This window comes from Callithrix jacchus, chromosome 1 (assembly GCF_049354715.1).
Source record: "Callithrix jacchus isolate 240 chromosome 1, calJac240_pri, whole genome shotgun sequence".
NCBI lineage: Eukaryota > Metazoa > Chordata > Mammalia > Primates > Cebidae > Callithrix > Callithrix jacchus.
In genome coordinates, this window is record NC_133502.1 from 72,878,596 (window position 1) to 72,899,130 (window position 20,535).

At 41.8% G+C, this 20,535-nt stretch overlaps 1 protein-coding gene across 3 annotated transcripts in view; it reads right to left on the reverse strand.

Moving 5' to 3' along the window:
* SHC3 (SHC adaptor protein 3) overlaps positions 1–20,535 on the reverse strand; it is a 163,654-nt gene that overhangs the window by 14,675 nt on the left and 128,444 nt on the right. For all 3 annotated transcript variants that reach the window (XM_008992779.5, XM_017971770.4, XM_054253670.2), the window contains 2 exons: positions 19,802–19,960; positions 15,386–15,681 (listed from right to left, as the gene is read on the reverse strand). In XM_008992779.5, coding sequence (XP_008991027.1) covers positions 15,386–15,681; positions 19,802–19,960 — 455 coding nt within the window. The remainder of the gene's footprint in view (positions 1–15,385; positions 15,682–19,801; positions 19,961–20,535) is intronic.

Sequence of the window (20,535 nt, forward strand, 5' to 3'; positions counted from 1 at the left end):
GGAACTCCACTCCCCACCACAGCCCAGCAGGTCTGGACCGTGATCTTAGTCAAGGCCCAGAGCAGGAACCAGAAAAGCCTCAGGCACTATTTAAACACTTTAACGGGCCCCTCAGTGCTCCAGGGGCCTAGAAGGAGATGCAAAGCTGTCAGTGCAGGAAGGGAGGTCTGGGCCACACAGTGGGGAAAGCTCAGATTACCTATGCCCCTCACCATTATCTGTGGCTTTGAGGCAGGATAGGTAGTCAAGGAAGTAACCATGTCCTTGGGATGCGGCAACTGTGGGACACAGTCAACAATAGCCTCAGCATTCACACTGTAGCCCAGATAATTCAAGCACAGCTATCTTCGGTAGGGAATTTCCCCGTCTAGAGAGCATGCACACTTTAATTTTACTTGTCCTCAGACTGACTCTTTGCTCATTATAATGGCAAAAAAACACATCCCTGGGTGGAGATTTAAGATGCTAATGAGATATGTGACATATCAACAAGCACGTGCAGCCAGAGGACCACCCTTACAGCAGCACCTCTTTCCACTTCCTTATGAACAATCATGTCAGATTCCCATAAAGGGAGTCTCCCTAGTGCCTGTCTTTGCTGTTTCATCCTTACGAGCAGCTTGCCCTGAATCCTCTCTCTCAGGGTGTACTGTCTATTCTGCACCTAATTTTCAAAATATTCTTTTTTCTTTGTAATAAATAGCACTGTTCTGCATCTCCCTCGCTGTATATCCCTTGCTTAAATTCTTCTTAATCAAGAAGACAAGAACTGAGGTCTCACAATAGCTGTAAACAACTTAGAAGGTTTTTGCAGGCATGTGATGGGTTTGAGCAAGTCAGACACTCCTGGCTTTGCCTTCTTTGGAAGGGAGGGCAGGCACAGGCTTCCTCTCTGAGAAGCAAAAACTTAGGACAAGAGGTCAGCTTGGGGCCTCAGGTCCACCCTGATCTTAGGATGGGATCTGAGTGCCCTTCAGGAGTCAGGAGCCCAGAATAAACTCCAAGACTGGCTTGATAAGACTTACAACATGGTCTCTTTGAATTGCTTAAAATATTTTTAATCATCTGAGAAACTCTAAGAGTAGAGTAAAATCAGATCCCACAGATGAAAGCTTCCAGCAGCTCAGTGGGAAGGAATCAAGCTCCATGCATTCGGAAAGGTTGGGTTTATTTAGGCCCAAGGATACTCAGGAGCCCAAAAAGCAACTCAAAATGTGGGAAATTAAAATCATTAAGAAACATGCAGTGTATTCTGATTTCCCAAATCCGCCATTGAGACCATAACCAATCTCAGTGTTTCTCTTCTCTGCCACAACCTCCAGAAAACTGCTTGGCTTGGGGGAGGTGGAAATTCTTCCTGGCTACTTCTTTTACTCCCTATTCTTACTTACTTTCCAGAAGTTCATTAGAAAATACTTTTTCAAATTTTATTCACCCAAGCATCTAGATGATCCACTTCTGTGTTTAACTGGCCATAGACAGCATGACAGAATCAGAAGGTATGACCATGAAGAGGAAAAACCACTGATCGAGATGTCAAAAGTCATCAGTTCAAATCCTGTTTCTACTGCTAACTTGACAAATTACATAACGCATCCTTCCTCATTTTTAAAAGGATCTGTTGCCTAGACCCGTGGCTCTCAACTCAAGCCCCTGAAGGGCTTGTAAAAGCTCATTACTACCGCCTCATCTCCATCCCACACCCCCAGGCCCCAGTCCTAGTTCCTGATCCAGCAGGTCTGGGGTAGGAGCTGAGGATCTCATCTCTAAGGAAGCTCTCTGATGCTGATGCTGCTGGAATAATGACTGGCCTAGAACAGCAGTTTGAGCTGTGGGTCTGATTTGTAGTTACCTGCAATGCAACGATGCCTTTCCAGTTCACTCAGCTTCCTCTCACTGTCCAATCAGAAACACAGAGCCTCTCTAAGATGCTCCCCTGAGATGTAAAGGGCATGGTCATCCCAAGCCCGTACCCTTGAAGCCCTTTCTCTCCTGGGTACACAAGCAGTATCCTGTGGAATTTATTTATTTATTTGTTTGTTTGTTTTTATTTTTTTATTTAGAGACAGGGTCTTGCTCTGTCACCCAGGCTGGAGTGCAATGGTATGATCATAGCGCACTGTACCCTCAACCTCCTGGCTTAAGCCATCCTCCTGCCTCAGCCTCCTGAGTAGCTGAGATGACAGGTGTGCTCTACCACTCCCTGCATGCCTTATTAAGTACTGCCTGTTCTGCCCAGTCCAGTGCAGTGACAAGGAAGGATAAGACAGTTTTGAGCACCTACCACAGCGTGGCCTGTTACCTGCTAATGATACTCCTTATAGCAAGTTACTGAAAAATGGCTATCGTGAGTCCTGCTTTAAAGGACTGTTTTCAGAATGAAAGGATTAATATAAGTGAAGCAGTTAGTATAGTGCACGGCATCAAGGACATGCTGAGGAATGTTTGCTCTTCCTATTTTCTTACCATGCTGCACAGTTTAACCTTACACTGGAGGTGATATCATCCCAGAAGGATTCTGAGCAGGGAATGGACATCAGCAGAGTCTCCTGCAGGGTGGGCCAGCTGTCACTGGGAGCCCAGGCGGGTCAGGAGGAAGATGAAGCTTGCAGAGATATTTAGGGGGACTTGTTTGGCATCTGAATGCAGAGTATGAGAAGAGAGGTGTGGTGTGGAGGGAAACCCGGGGTGGGGCAGCTAGGGATGAGGAGTTGGAGGCAATGCCTTCCATCACAGACACCATGGGTTTCAGTTGCTTGGGAAATGTGTAAGTGGAGTTGCCCCGCGGGCAGTTAGAAATACTGCCCACATTCTGAGGCAGGAGGATGACTGGAGCCCGGGAGTTTGAGGCTGCAATTTTTTAAAAAAAGTGTTTAAAATTTTTCTATTAATGAGGACACTCCATCAATGAAAAAATGACTACATCTGCTCCTTCTAAAGGGTCACATTCCTAGAAGGGGCAAAGCCGTCAGACAGGGATGTCTTGTGATTACAACATGAGTTACCATGGAACAGGTCACACACACACACACACACACAGAACACTTGCCCTTTGCCCACTTTCTCAGCTTCTGCTGGATCCACTGAGAGACTCCACCCCACCCCCAGGCTGGTAGGCTCCTGACTGGATCCAGCCTAACCCGGGTGTGACATAGACCTCCCCCAGACACAGACATGCTGCCCAAGCCTCTCCTACATTTGAAATTAAGATGTGGTCCAGGTCCATCCCAAGCCTGAAGGCGGAGCTACAGAGCTGGGCCCACATCAGTCCCCAGGGCTGCAATGTGTAAACTAAAAATAAAATTTGAAGTTTCCTAACCATCAGAATGAACCCATCCTCTCAGCCAAGGCCATTCCAAAGTTAACCTAAAAAACTAGATCAGGCCATGATGGAAGTGGGGGTCAGACATGCCTCAATATACACTCCTCCCTTTGGAATTCAGCACAACTGACCAGCATTAACAGTTAAACAAAGATCTTAAGATTTTTGTAGCAATAAGACACCCAATTCCAGGCTGACTCTAGCATAGCATCACATGACAGATAGCAGGCCCTGAAAGAGACTGAAGTATTTTACCCTAAAAATATATGTCTTTGGCATATTTTGAAATGGCCCTGCAAAGCTATCTCTTGTGGGGAAAATCTATATTCTGTAGGGAATCCCTTTCCTTTTCCAGGTCATTTCCTTCATCCAGAATAGAATTAAGTAAGAGTCTGGCATCCTTTTTAGTTTGATGAGAAACATCAGCTGGGTACAGTGGCTCATGCCTGTAATCCCAGAACTTTGGGAGGCCAAGGTGTGCAGACCACCTGAGGTCAAAAGTTCAAGACCAGTGTGGCCAACATGGTGAAATCCCATCTCTACTAAAAATACAAAAAAAAAAAAAACTTAGTTGGGCATGGTGGTGCATGCCTGTAATCCAGCTACTCAAGAGGCTGAGGCAGGAGAATTGCTTGGTCAAGAGGTGGAGGTTGCAATGAGCTGAGATCATGACACTGCATTCTTGCCTGGGTGACAAGAGCAAAACTACATCAAAAAGAAAGAAAGAAAAAGAAACATCTATAATCTTTTATCTCTGAAGCCTGTTACCTGGAGGCTTCATCTGCATGATAAAACCTTGGTTTCCACAACCTCTTATCTTAACCCAGACACTGCCTTTTATTGATTCCAGGTCTTTAGATAAATTCTTTCAACAAATTGCCAATAAGAAGATCTTTAAACCTACCTATGACCTGGAAGCCCCCTACTTCACATTGTCCCACCTTTCTAGACCAAACCAATGTACATCTTACATGTACGATTAATGTCTTATGTCTCCCTAAAATATATAAAATCAAGCTTAGCTTGACCACCCTGGACACACATGTTCTCAGGATCTCCTGGGCTGTATCATTTGCATGTCCTTAACCTTGGCTAAATAAACTTCTGAAATGATTGAGATTTGTCTCCATTGTTTTTTCATTTACAAATGCCAAGCGCCCAGCTTGGGATTCCATTCTCCCAGGGCTTACCCACCCACAAGCAACCCCTTTGCCCAGGTGAGCACTCACTTTCCACCGGAGGAGTGAACCTAACTTTGAGTCCCTGCACACCTGGGGCTTTGGACAAGTCCTCCCTTCTCTGCTCCTGTGGTTTTTCTGAACTAGCCTTGTCCAGGGAAAGAAAGAGACTCCCAGTCATCCCTGGCCTTGTTCCTTCTGGATCTCACTTTCTTTCCCAGTTCCAAGTTACTAAGAAGCTTCTCATCACCTCCAAGGTTGCTCAAGAGTCAGCAAAGTCTGTTCTTGACAATAGAAATTAAAAAATGGTAGAGAACTGACCATGGGTGACCAAATAGGAAATTGTTCCCACTCAGGATTTCTTCAGAGCCTTGTTGGAGAAGAGCTGAGAAGCTGTGGACACAGCTCTAAGTTCCCCTGGGGCTAGACTCATTGTCCTGGTCATCTGTGTATTTACACAGAAAAGAAAGGAAACTTCCTTACCAATTATTAAGAGAATCTGATGCTAAAGTTTATCCATGTGTTTTTATTTCTTTAATTTTGTTTGATTTTGAAATTTTTGACAGTAGACAACTAGAGATGGGTGAAGCGCTGATTTTTTACAGCAGTTAGGATGAGTCCAGGAATTGCCCTATCCCACTTTCCCGAAAACTAGAAAAAAGACGTGCAGGAATTAACTTTTTTTTTTTTTTTGAGACGGAGTTTCGCTCTTGTTACCCAGGCTGGAGTGCAATGGCGCGATCTCGGCTCACCGCAACCTCCGCCTCCTGGGTTCAGGCAATTCTCCTGCCTCAGCCTCCAGAGTAGCTGGGATTACAGGCACGCGCCACCATGCCCAGCTAATTTTTTGTATTTTTAGTAGAGACGGGGTTTCACCAGTTGACCAGGATGGTCTCGATCTCTTGACCTCGTGATCCACCCGCCTCAGCCTCCCAAAGTGCTGGGATTACAGGCTTCAGCCACCGCGCCAGGCCAGGAATTAACTTTTAAAAACAGAAGAGGGCCGGGCGCGGTGGCTCAAGCCTGTAATTCCAGCACTTTGGGAGGCCGAGGCGGGTGGATCACGAGGTCAAGAGATCGAGACCATCCTGGTCAACATGGTGAAACCCCGTCTCTACTAAAAATACAAAAAATTAGCTGGGCATCGTGGCGCGTGCCTGTAATCCCAGCTACTCTGGAGGCTGAGGCAGGAGAATTGCCTGAACCCAGGAGGCGGAGGTTGCGGTGAGCCGAGATCGCGCCATTGCACTCCAGCCTGGGTAACAAGAGCGAAACTCCGTCCCAAAAAAAAAAAAAAAAAAAACAGAAGAGAAGAGTATAGTGATCTCAACACATTCAGACTAACAGAAAAGGTGGAAGTGTGTCAAAAGATAAGAGTGAGGAGAAAGGCAGCCTAGAATGCATAGCAGGGGGGTCTTGCAGTGGAGGAGAGGGACCCCTGCAACAGTGGGAGGGGGACAGCCAGGCTGCAGAAAGACCACTCCTTAGTAACTGCGCCTACAGCTCCCACTGCTCCCAACTCCTTACAGCCAAACTAGCATTTTGCCTTCAGGGAAGAAGTCTAGGGGATATCTATCCAAAGAAATTAAACAGGCTGCCTGAGGAGAATTAAGGCAGTAGGAGAATAATGATGACCCTAAGTAAAGGACCCTTGGGAGGCACCCAGCCTAAAAGTCCAAGCCCCTCCCCTTCTCAACCTAAAGTCTAACCTTCAGATGACAAAACCCCGCCCCCACATCATTCCTCTATCCTCTGCCCATATTACCTCCATGCACACAATTCACACATAATCTCAGTCAGTCTTCTGATACTGGGGACAGATTACAGGGAAAGAGACCTATATGTATCAAGCAGAAGAGAATAACCCCAGGAAAATACATCCAGCCTCTTGCTCTGAAATGCCACAGTGTAAGAATGCCAGACATCCTAAAACACCAGCACCATGAAGAGAAAGATCATGATGAGCAAACCGACATCTGCCTCAGAAAATACTCTGGAAAATAGAAAACAAACTTAAACAACTTATATTAACATCAAAAAGTCAAAAAGACACTGACTGCATCTATTGAAAAGAACAACATGTGTGAAAAATAAAACAATTGGAGGACAACAAGAATCTTTTAGAAATTAAATATATAATTTTTAAAATTATAGCTATATCTATCTCTATACCTATATCTATCTTTATATCTATATATGTCTAATCTATATCTATAGGTTCATGTATATCTAATCTATAGGTATATAGATTAGATATATGGCAGATATAATCTATATAGATAGATACAGATTATATCTATATGTAGATATATAATGTATATATTTATGTAGATATAGATTAAATATATATTACACATACATAAGTTTGTATGATAGTCAAGAAAAGCTCCCAGAACATAGAGCATAATTTTAAAGAACCGGAAACTTTTTGGAAAGACAAGAGACAGAAAGTCAATCCGGAAGGTCTATGCCCTTAACTAGGAGTTCTGAGATGAAAAATATATAGAAGGCAGGAAATTATCAAAAGAAATTATATAAGAAAATTGTTCTGATTTAAAGAAAAACACAAGTCTTCAGAATGAAAGGGTACATCAAGTCCCTAGAACAATGAATAGGAAAAGGCACACATGTAGATTCATGACTATGTCATTACAGAACATAAAGATAAAAGAAAAAATTAAAAATTTATAGAAAAAATTACCACAAGGGATGAAGAATCACACCAGTCATACTACAACTAACCATACTTTTAATCAAACATGACTGAAAAACGTATTTTCAGACATGTAAGAAGAGAAAATTTATGCTCAAGCACCTCTTCTGAGAAAGGGACTTAAGGAAGCAGTCTGGTAAAAGTGAGTAAAAGCCAAGAAAGAGGAAGATATAGGATACAAGTCCAAGAGTTAAATGAAAATATGTCCCTGGGGTGATGGGTTTGCTCTGCAAATATATTAGTTCACCTAGAAAAGTAAGTCCATCTGTCCATGTGTCCTAAATAATAGATGAAACAAGCAAGGCACTGGTTAAGGGTAAAGACATTGTGAGGAAAACATAACTCTCTTTTCTCAAGAATAGGGTAATTAAAAACTTAAAGATTAATTGATTTTAAAAGCATTTGTATGAAAAAAGTACATATGAAATGTTACGCATAACATATAGAAGTATAATATACATATTACATAAAAAATAAAAAGTCAAATAACAGCTATAAATCATACTACATCATAAATAACATTAAATATGAATGGATTAAAAATGCGATTAAAAGGTAGAGATTCTCAGAGTGGCTAAAATAAAACAAATAGGTTGAAAATAAAGGAATGAAAAGAATGTGTCATGTATATAGCAAGCATGACATGAAAGCTGGAGTACATATACTAATATGAGACAAAATAGACTTTAAAACAAAAGAAGCAAAAAATTTTACCAGAGATAAAGAAGGACATTTCATACTAATAAAAGATATCTCCATCAGGAAGATACAACAGTTATAAATACATATGTACTTAATAACAGAACACCAAAATACATGAAGCAAAACTGACAGAAAGGGAAAAATAGACAACTAAACAGTAATAGAGAGTTCAATACCTCACTTTTAATAATGAATAGAACAACTAGACAAAAGACCAACAAGGAAACAGAAGACTTGAGTAACACCACAAACCAACTAGACCTAACAGGTATCTATAAAGAACTCTGCCCAACTCATTCTTTATACATACTAACCAATTTGATACTTACATAAAATGGACAAATTCCTAGACAGACACAAAATATCAACCCTGACTCATGAAGCAACAGATAATATGAATAGACCTATAACAAGTAAAGATAATTAGTAATTTTTAAAACTTACTAAAGATAAAGAGGGACATTTCATACTAATAAAGGGTCACCCCATCAGGCAGATACAACAGTTATAAATACATATGCACTTAATAACAGAACACCAAATTTTTCTAATTGTCTCAAGGGCATTCTTTTTATTACCTGTTTGTTGGAATCAGAACCCAAATAGATGTAGTCTGCATTTGCATTTCGTTATTTCTCTTAACATTCTTCTATTCTATTCTCTTTCCATTTTTCCTCCATACCAGTGATTTATTTAAAAAACTAGACATTTGTCTGTGGAATACCCCACCTTATGATTTGGCTGTTTCTTGTGGCATTGTTTAACTTGTTCCTCTGTCCCCTGTAATTTTTTTGAGACAGGGGACAGAGGAACAAGTTAAATCTGTCACCCACGATGGATTGCAGCTGTATTATAGCTAACTGCAGCCTTGAACTCTGCCTCAGCCTCTCAAATAACTGGGATTACAGGTGCATGCCACCATGCCCAGCTAATTTTTTATTTTAGAGATGGGGTCTCACTATGTTGCCCAGGCTGGTCTTGAACCTCCAGGCTCAAGTGATTCTCCCACCTCAGCTCAGCTTCCCAAAATGCTAGGATAACAGATGTGAACCACCACACCTGACCTGTATTTTCTATAAACTGACAGACACAGATTCTTTTTATACAGCTTCATTGAAGTATCATCTAGACACCACAGTCATTTAAAGTAGACAATTCAATGCGTTTCAGTGTATTCACAGATAATGCATCATCACCAGTCAATCTTAGAACATTTTCATCACCATAAAAAGAAATGTGATACATTTCAGCTATCACCTGCCTGTCCTCCCATTCTTCTCTCTCATCCAGCCCTTAGGAATCACTCTTTTATTTTCTGTGTGTAAATTTTTCCATCCTGGACTTTACTATGAATAGAATAATATGTGGTCTTTTGTCAATAGTTTCTTTCACTTAGCACAATGCTTTCAAGGTTCATCCAAGTTGTGGCATATATCAATACTTTATTCTTCATTCTTTGTATAGCTGAATTATGCTCTATTGTATAGATATACCACATTTTACTTTCTTATTTATCTGTTGATGACACTTGAGTTGTTTCTACCTTTTGACTATTATGAATAATATTACCACAACTTTGTGTGCACAAGTTTTTGTGTGGGAATGGGGTGAGGGCAGAAATGGTTTGGGGGAGATCGGTGTTTTTCTTTAAAAGCCTTTCTGTTGTATCTCCTGTGTTTATATTTTTCAGTGTTAGGCTGATAAAAATGTAGAAGGCATGTTGCTGAGACAGGCTCTGGGGTCAAACGCTCCATATTCCTCAGCATTTCTCAGCCTCCTTGCAGTGACCCTGGGACTCATGGACGAGAGGGAGCTGATGTGAGTGCCCCCGACAGCACAGCCATTGAGAGCCCATAGGTTTCCTCCAGCCTCTCTTCTCCTTCGAGCTCAAGTGTTGAGAAGGTGGGCCCAGGAGATGGACACCACCTGGATCCCAAGTCACCCAAGGACCTGAGGAACCTGGAGAGCCACACAACACACACGGGACTTGGCATGAGGGGGACTGAGCACGCATTGGGTTAAGCCACTGAGAATTCAGATTTTATTTGTTATTGCAAAACAGCCTAGACTAGCTGATACAAAGGGAATTTAAAAATAATAACAGGGCATTATAAAGTGAGAATTGGGGACATTTTAAAATTACTCTCAGGATAAAAGAAAAAACTAGTTAATGTGGGGGTGTTGGACTGTCATCAATGTTTTGTGATTTTATGAACAAAATCCCCAGCATGTGCTCTTAAACGTGCAATGACCAAAGACCATGTGAATCACGCCCACGGGAAACCCACCCACTGGCGTGATAGCAGCACATTCAAATGAGAGCACAGTGCCCACTTCACTTAGCTGGTCCTTCAAGACCAAAGAGATGAATCAATGATAAATGACTCAGGGAATAATTTTAGACACAAGAGGGCTGACTAAACAATTCTGAAGATGTTGAAAAGTAAAGTGTTCCAGACTCCATGTCTAAGGCTTCTCTTAGAGACCCAGCCACTGGCACTTTCTAGATGCTATTTTAGAGTCAATATTCTTGACACCTTACTAACGGGGCTTGGAAGATGCCCCAGGCAGCTTCTCACCATGTTTCCAGTGATCTCAGTGAACGGTGGGAAGGCACAAAGGTTGGTATACTCTGGAGTAAATTTAGATGCAAAACTGTTTTGCATCCTTATTTCTCTGAGTAATCTGTTCCCTGCCAAGTTTCCCCCTTTATAGTCAGGGACCAACCAATTACCATGAAAATCAGATGAATAAATATTGAAGAGAATGTGTTCATTGCCTATTTTGGTGTCCTCACAGAAAGAATGTGATGTTACATTTTTAATTAAGTCTTTCATTTCCATTTTCTTTTTCAGCTAAAGCTGTCCTCCAAAGGATCAGTTTAACTAAATAATTAGATCCAACAAAAAAGCCCCCCCCCCCCCGGAAGAACAGTCATTAGTAGGTATGACTTGACAAATTTTCTCAACAATGCTACAAGTTTCTTCTCCAAAATTAAAATTGTATGGTGCACACGGCTTTGGGCATTGGCTCACTTGGATACCTGGTTTAATCATATTTCTACCAATTTACACTCTCTTTATCTGCTACAGTATGATACTGATTTTTAATGTATAATAAATATGCTATTAGTAGTACACCACTCTTCTTTAAGTCATTCTTTGATCTAAATTTTAGATACAGACTAAGTGAACAAACAAACTCAATCATCTTTTCCATAAGATGACATATTTAGCTAGATTTTAGCTTTTTGGTTTTTTAAATATCTAAAATTTTGAAGTGATATATTTGTATTCTTATAGAATTGCTTGGGTATCTTCTCCCCTATTTCCTCTTAGATAACCACAACTGAACTGTTAGTCTATGCAAACAGGAAGAAGTCCGAGCTGATTCTACCTTGAAAAACCTGTTTCTCATTCTATGTCTCCTAGTAGCATGTGACCCTTAGCACCTAGTCACCTCCACAGGCTCTCAACTGTTAACCTGTAAAAACGCAGGCCAATCTTGGTGTTCATTCACCAAATGCTTGTTAAACACCTGCTATGTGCCAGGCACTATTCTACATGTTTGGTGCTGTGGCACTAAACAAGTTTGCTACCCTCATGGAGAGTACGGTCTAGTGGAAGAAAGGAGCCAAATAATGAACAAATTAACAAAGAAACAATGTTTGTTTATGGTAAGTGCTTTAAGGCAAAAATAAATCAGAATACAGAAACAGGAGGAATAGAGGGGGTCCTATTTGGGATAAAAAGTTTAGCGAAGGCTTCTCTGAAAAGACTTCTCTGAAAAAAAGTACAGCTCCTCTTAAGAGATGAGTATAAACCGGATGAGCATATACAAGCAAAGTCAGCAAAGACAATGAAGACAGGTTTTACTCTGAACAGAGATGCAACAACATCCTAAATAAAACATTTGGCGAACAAATCCAATAATGCATTTCACAAGAACTATGGCGAGGTGAAGTAGAGTTTATGAGTATATGACAGGATCACAGCATCAGAAAAATCTAGCTGTGTAATTCTCCATATTAAAAATTTAAACACAATTGTTATCTCAAAAGATGCTGAAGAAGTAGTTGATAAAGTTCAACAACTATATATAATCAAAGTAATTAAATAATGCATGTAAGTTCCATGAGAGCAGAGATTTTCTTTTTAAACAGATTCATAGACATATTCCAGCTGCCAAAACACAATGTCTGGATGTAGTAGGCATTCAGTACATATTTATTGAATGAATGAATAAAGGGATGAATGAAATCCTTTAGGATAATCACCCAAAAGATAATCTCTCCAAAGCCTACTGCAGCCAGTACAATCATTCCTTTTCAGGTTTGGAGTGGACAAGGACACACTCCCCTGGTCAACCTCTGTAGGCAGCCCTAGTCTGAGCAATGGGCTGAGAATGAAACTGTTGAGGCTTAGAGGGCAGGAGGTGAAACTGTCCATGTCTGCAATGGGAGGACCAATGTTCCAGTAAAACTACTGGAAGAAGTAAAATGTCCAGGCACAAGATCATACCACATTCTTCTGTCTCTAGCAATAATCGTTGAGAAAAAGAAACTCAAACAATATATCACTTATAACAGGGACTAAAACTAGACACTGTAGGAAATAATCTAATAAAGGAGACAGAAGAACTTTGTGGGAAGAATTTTAAAACTCTACCAAAAGCTATCTTAAAAACTGAGTTACTGGAGGCTTATGCCATGTTCATGGCTGTGCTGATCTAATACAGAAAAATGTCTGTTCTTCCTCAAATTAATCTATATTCGTTGAATGCAAGCCCTATCAAAATCCCAGCACATACTGTTTCTGACTTCAAAACTGGATTCTAAAATCAGTATAAAGAATAATAGATATCTGAAGCTAGGTAAAACAGCTTAGAAAAAGGAGAATCAAAAGGAAGGACTCATACCACCAGAGGTTAAAAGAGTTTCAAAGCCATAAGGATGGGCACAACATGGTACTTATACCAGGACTAAACAGTCGGATCAGTAAAACAGAAGCCAGCATCCAAAACAGACCATGATGTAGGGAACTTAGTATGTTTTAGAAGGAACATCAGGACAGCAGGGTCGAGGCGAATGGTTTAGTAAACAGTGACAGAAAAACTGGCTTACTATCTGGAGATTTAAAAACACGTTGGGTTTCGGCAAGGCATGGTGGCTTACGCCTGTAATCCCAGCATTTTGGGAGGCTGAGGTGGGTGGATCACTGGGGGTCAGGATTTCAAAACCAGCCTGGCCAACATGGTGAAATCCAGTCTCTACTAAAAATACAAAAACAAACACACACACACACACACACACACACATATATATATTGGGTCTTGATCTCATTTCATATTCAAAAGTACCTTCAGTTGGAATTAAAGCCTACATGTGAAAGATAAAACCATAAAGCTAACAAAAGAAAATATATATTCAAATACAGTATATTTGTGATTTGTGGGGGATAAAAACTTTAAAAGTCAAAACCATCAACCACAAAGGGAAAAACTGATGGATTCAGGTGCATTCCATGAAAGACTTCTATTTGATGAAGAGTATCACAGACAAAATTATCAGATAGATGAAAAAAGCAAGAGAATACATATGAAAATTCTATTGCTGGAAATCTCAACAAGAAAACACAATCAGAAAGTCAAAAGAAAAACATGGAGAAAAGATAAGAACATAAAATTTACAGGAAGAATCTGCTAATTTGCTAATGAAGTGTAACTAAAGAATTGCAAATCAAACAATGAGATATTCCCTTTCTCCTTACTCCTACAAACTAGCCAAACTAGAGACTCTCTCAAGGAAGAGCAAGGATGTCGCTGGTGTGCATCTCAGTGGCCCAGCCACTCTGAAAGCAAACACAAGCCCTAGTGAAATTCAATGTATGTGTACCTTATGACCAAAAGTCCACTCTTGGCTCCTGTCCCAGATAGACCATCCCCAGGTACAGATAAAAATGTGCAGGAGAGTTTATAGTAGCTTAGTCATCCTTCTCAAGAGCACTCAGTGACTGACAAGTGGACTGTGTAGGTGATGGCCCCAGGCAGCCCATCATGGTAATGAGCTGATAAACAGAAAGCACCATGGACAGATCTCAACAACCTAAATAGTGGTGGAAAAGGAAGAAACAAAATGGGATTTGTTGAACATATCATGTTTGCAAACTTTGTTTTTCTTTTTCTTTTTTTAAACAGGGTCTTGCTCCATCACCCAGGTTGGAGTGCAGTGGTGCAATCACAGCTCAGGGCAGCCTTGACCTACTGGACTCAGGCGATCCTCCCACCTCTGCCTCCTGAGTAGCTGGGATTACAGGCAGTCACCACCACGCCTGGCTAATTTGCAAATTTCTAAAAGGCACACACACAAAACATATGTTTTCTCAGAAATATATATGTTTAAAAAGATACTAAAGAAGGTGGATTGGAAGGATATTCATTACATTTATGGGGAAGTGGCTGCCTCCGTGGAAAGGGAAGAGGAACTAGCTCCTAGCTGGAGGTGGGAAGTGACTGCTTCCACAGAGACAGAAAGAGGAACTGTTCAGAGTGCCAGGAGTTGAAATGTTCAGGCAACTGAATCTTGGCACCTTAGGTAATGAACCATCTCAGGTAACACCCCCACCCCTGACACATGCAGTTTAATTGTGTTCCAGTCCAACTGAAGACAAAGGCTTCATCCCACCATCAATCAGAAAATGCCACGTTCTTAACTCCTATTAAATAACTCTACCCTCCTTTGTTGTTTTCACTGAATGAAAGGTTTTAAACAATCCTGGAACTTCACTCAATGGTTAGGTTGATTTAACTGCATGTATTAAACTTAGCAATTCCTGGACTATGCCCCAGGTGAAGTCAAATGTGTTTATTGACAGGAAGATGGAAAATTCAGCCAAACCTATAGGATTATTCAGATAGAGCTGTAGTGCCAGGGATGGCCAACATCACTAGGCATTACTTCTCTAAATGGGAAAAAAGAGACTAAGCAATGGGGGTTCATTTACTGATCATCACATTTTACAGCCTTACAACAAAATCCTCAGTGATTCAACTTTTCGAGTTAAGTATTTGAGATAAATATTTGAGATAAGTATTAAAAGCCTAGGAGCGTGTACTTTCTTGTCTACTAGAAATTTGTTTGGAGGGAAAATCCTTCAGTTTCTATATTTATTTACTTTAAAGGACATAAAAAGGCTGTCAGCCTAGGCCATAAATCTAAAAGTGCCAAAGTTCTAAAAGGCCAAAAATTCTAAAACTAGTGTGGGGCCCTGACCATTGGCTCCTGACTCCTGGCTCCTGGCTCCTGGCTCTGGCCTGAAGACAGGAGTCATCTGACCCTGGGCTCCCCTGGATGACTCGGTAGGCACTTGTGGATAGAGGTGGGAATGTGGAGGGCAACTGACAAAGTGGAGGCTGTTTAAGGCAGGTCTGCACCCATTGGCAGGTCCAGCCCCACCCCCACTGGGTGCTCACCGTGCCTTCCGGGTCCACGAGTAGCAGGTGCTTGGCCTGGCCATTGTGCATGCCCGTGAGGACGAAGGAGCCTGGGTTAGTGGTGCTCTTCCTGACCAGGAAGTCTCCGTCTTTCTCCAGCAGCCCCTCTGCCTCCTTCCTGCTCATCTCTCCTTGGTACCAAGTCTCAGCTCGCAGCTCCTCCAGCATCTTGGCATCCGGGGCTCTGGGTGACACAGGGCTGATGCACTCCACGGAGGCTGCCTTGCTTAACATGGGACCCAACGGCTGGTTCTTGAGAGCATCTTCAAAAGGTTCTGTCATCAACATTGACCAGCAACAAGTCAATCCCAAGAGGAGAAAATGATAAAAATAAAATAAAATGAGAGAGATGGAAATGCAAAGGCAACTCCTCTGGAAAAGGAAAACAAAGACCACTGGAGAAAAATAACTGGCTGGTAATATAACAAGAGCCATCATAACAAGCATTGAAAAGCACAGCCCAAATTTTGGCATGACTTTCTGATGAGTCTGCCTTCCCAAGACAGCTGGGAGTTGTGCTGTGTGCCAAGGAGTCAAGCACACCCTTTGTACAGCTAGTTGGACTGACTTCATTTTTGCATGCTGCAAGAGGCCATGAATATCACATGCCATGTACTTTCTCTGGAACTTCAGCCAGCCTCTTTAACAAATTCTGAATAAAAACCTGCCAATACCAAAGAAAAAGACAAGCTACAAAGCTTTGATTTTATGCAAAACCTGAGCCCAATCCACCAAACATTTATTTCAAAATCTTTGCATCAGGCAAAGTTTTAAAAGAGAAAACTGACGTGCATTGGGTGCCTCTTGTGTGACTAGCTCCAGGCTTGGAGCTCTACTTCCCCTTAACCTTCACTTGTTTTCTTGTGGAACGAGGCTCTCGCATGAGTGCCTGAGACCATACCTGATTTCATCCCCTTTGGAGCACACTTTTCAGTGCAAGGCATGTGTGAATGGTGAGACTGCTGTTCTAACAATAAATACCAGCAGCAAAAGAAGTAGCCAGGCATATCTAATTAAATCTTGGTGTTCGATTTTCACATGAGGTAGTGTGTATGAAAGAACTCTGAAAAACGCACACAGTGCTATGCGATGGAAGGTAGTGTGATGATTATTTCAGACTACACTGTCTACCCAGGACAACATAAGCAGCCCAAGAACAGGAATGGTTATTTCCTGAGCATAACTACACCCTCAGAGCCCAGCATTTCTCCTGGGACACAGCTCATTCACATAGTCAACCAATGCTGTAAAATAAGCCAAACTTGTTCCATGTTAGTAGAGGGTGGGCAGAAGTGAAGTAAATAAATGAAACTAAAATTAGCTCTTTTTGATGCTTATTAATCTTTGACAGATTTGGAGATAAAAGTAAGTTAGAACCATTAGCAAAAATTAGATTTGTGGATGTTATTTTTCATCTAAAAATTCTCCTGACTACCTGGAATTGTAATTTGTATTGTACTGTTTCTGTACCATCACCACCTTTGCTATCACCTACATTAGCAGCAGCATCCTCACTATCCTCACCATCCTCACATTCACTTTCATTGGCACCAACACCACCATCAGCATCCCCACCATCGTCATCATCATCATTATCATCACCATTATCACCATCATCCCCATTGTTACCGGCATAACCATCATCATCACCATCACTGTCACCACCAGCAGCAGCAGCAACAATACCATCAGCAGCATCATCACTATTATCCCCATTGTCACCATCACCATCATCATCACCATCACTGTCACCAGCAGCAGCAGCAGCATCACCACCATCTGCACATCATCACTATCATCACCATCATCATCACCACCACCACCATTGGCATCACTACCATCATCATTATCACCATCACAACCACCACCTTCACCACCAGCACAATCATCAGCATCATCACCACGACCATCATTGCCATCACCATCATCACCACCACCAGAACCATTAGTAGCATTATCACCACTACCATCATCATCATTGCCACAATCACCACCATTATCACCACCACCATCACCATACTATCACACCATCGTGATCACTGTCACCACCACCACCATTATCATCATCATCAGCAGCAGCAGCAACATCACCATCACAATCACCACCACCATCACCATCAGCACCATCATCACCATCATTACACCACCATCATCATCACCATCACCTCACCATCACCACCATCACCTCACCATTATCATCACCATCAGCACCTCACCATTATCATCACCATCAGCACCATCATCACCTCACCATTATCATCATCACCATCACCACTATCATCACTAGCTGTACCATCACCATCATTATCACCACCTCCACCATCAAAATCAGCAGCAGTGGCAGCACCATCATCACCAGCACGATCATCACATCAGCACCAATATTATTTAGATCTACTGTTCAAAATAAAGAATACAGAGTGCTGGCTTTATTTAATTCAATACTTTTCAATAGACACCAGTCTTTCTAAGGCTCTTTTCACATTCTGTCTCCCCTCCTTAGGTTTTGAAAGCAGGAGTAGAAATTAACTATGAAAAAAGGGTAGCTCTGGTTCTCATTTTTCATCCAAACACCAGCCAATCTAATCTTCCTTAGGCTCTGGGTCCAGGAGTCATTGGTAAATGGATTAAGTTAAACAGTAAAAATGCTCTAACCAAATATGCGACTACTAAACACAGTTCGGAGGTACTATAACAACTCCAGCAGAAGCTGGGAGAGCCATCACTGTGCTTTGCATCTTGAAAAAGTGGCTTCACATTTCTCAAGCTGTTTGAGATTCTACAGTTCCTACTTAATTTTTTTTTTTTTTTTTTTTTTTTTGAGACTCTCGCTGTCACCCAGGCTGGAGTGCAGTGGCGCGATCTTGGCTCACTGCAACCTCCACCTCCAGGGTTCAGGCAATTCTCTTGCCTCAGCCACCTGAGTAGCTGGGATTATAGGTGCCTGCCACCATGCCTGGCTAATTTTTGTATTTTTAGTAGAGATGAAGTTTCACCATGTTAATCAGGCTGGTCTCAAACTCCTGACCTTGCATTCCACCCTCCTCAGCCTCCCAAAGTACTGGGATTACAGGCTTGAGCCACCAAGTCCGGTCAGTTAGATAATTTTTTTAAAGTCACAATGGGGGTCCAGTGTGTCCGGAAAGTCAAATTTACTGGGGAGAAACTGGTGTTGTCATGAGGCTGCCTAATTATAAAGGCACTTAACCCCGTCCTTGCTCATACAAAATACCACAAATCACAGGTATTGGGCCAGCAAGGCTGCCTTTTACAAATGATAAAGTTAGTTAACTTCTAGGATTCTTCATTTCCTCCTCTGTAAAATAAAGATAACTCTAGTCATCATAATACTTACCTGTAAAAGTTTAAAAATAGGTGTTTAGCACATGGTAGAAACTCATTCAAAACTAGTCTCCATTCCCTCCCTCTTCAGCCTATAAAATTCTCAAGAAATTAACTGATGGGAAAAGGTGAACTCTGGTTGTCATTTTTTCTCATGAAAAGCAAATTTTAGGATATAAAGCTCTTATGAACTCATGATGTTCTTTCAAAATTCTTTAACAAAAATTTTCACTTTCATTAATCAGTTCATGAATGATTTCATTTCCTCAGCCTGTATGACACACAGAAAGTCTGTGGTACACATCCCACTATATTGCTATCTGTAACAGGTTCCCATCGCTCTCCCTATCCTGTTTAGTCTTCATCACTGAGGAGCACTAACCACTATCTGGTGATAAATATAGTTGCTTACTTAAGCTCCACAAGGTAGAGCCTTTGCTGGTTTTCTCTTCCTGTATATCTCCATCAAGCAGAACAGTATTGACAAATGGTAAGTGTTCAGTAAATATGTGGAGAGGGGTAACAGGTAAGCAAGAGAAGAAAAATGAGATAGCAAGTGGGAGGAGGGGAGAAGGAGAGAGAAAACCCTCGTAAGAGAGAGGTATGCTGCAATTTCTTGCCTATAAGTTAAATGTTGGTCTACTTTTTAGACTGAGAGCTCTTTGGAATCATGGGCCATGCCATTTCATCTTTGCATCCTTGGCAACTAATACAGTAGGTGGCACATAATAGCCAGTTACTATTAAAATTAATAAATAAATGTGTGTATGTATATTGTTTGTCTTTATATATATTTGCAGATCTTCAAGAGGAATGTCAATTCCAAAAAGGGGCGGCGGGGGGCGGGAATTGCTCTATCTCTTGACTACAGAGAGGGCGATAATCCCAAAACCTTAAACAAGCCCAATCATCACCCAGAAAAGTACAGCTAATCATCACCATTAATCAAAACCCTGCTATCAGAAAATTCAGTAATTACACAGGTTTCAAATAAAAGGCAGGGTAAAAAGCAACCTCAAAAGTGAAGAAAACCAGGGACAAACGGAAACCCACTCATGTCAAAGAGGTCTTTCCTCGGGCTGCTCTCAGCACTGCTGACCACAGCTGGCCAGGCCTGCGGTGGGATCTGCTGGGTGTTGACGTAGGTGGGTGCTTCTCCCGTGGGGGCCATGTGCAGTTTCCCTTCTGGCATGCTGTAGATGTCCAAGGACCCTGCAACAAGAAAGTGAGCCCATTTTCTTTTATGAGGGTGACATGACTCGAGCCACCAGCACTTCACAGAGAAGCTCTTCAGTCTGCAAATGGGAAAACTCCTGCAGATTCCCATCGGTGACATTCTCCTCTTCTGAGCTTGTCACCACACACTGCTGTGACCTGGCTAGGATGTCTTCCAGCCCTGCAAATCAACATGGGATCTGTCAGCCAATGTCAGTGTAGACACCTTGATGGCGTCACTGTGATGGCCTTAGCAAAGATTCTGGCCCTTGCTGCCCCAAGACAGCAGGAACCTGGCAGGCAGAACATGCCTAGTCTCCTCCTCTCCTTGACAAATGGTCCAAGACCGAGCAGAAGGACCACAAGCCTAATTGCTCTTGTTTTTTTTTTTTTTTTTTTTAAATATAAGCAAATGCTTTATAAAGCAATACAATAGAAGCTCTGTACATTTTAAGGAACGGAGAGAGCCTCCTTCCTTACAAAACAGAGCTGCAGCTACTGCCCCTGCATCTGTGAAGGAAGCCTAGGATGGGTGTGCAAGTGAAGAGGCCCCTCCGCTGCAGCAGTAACAC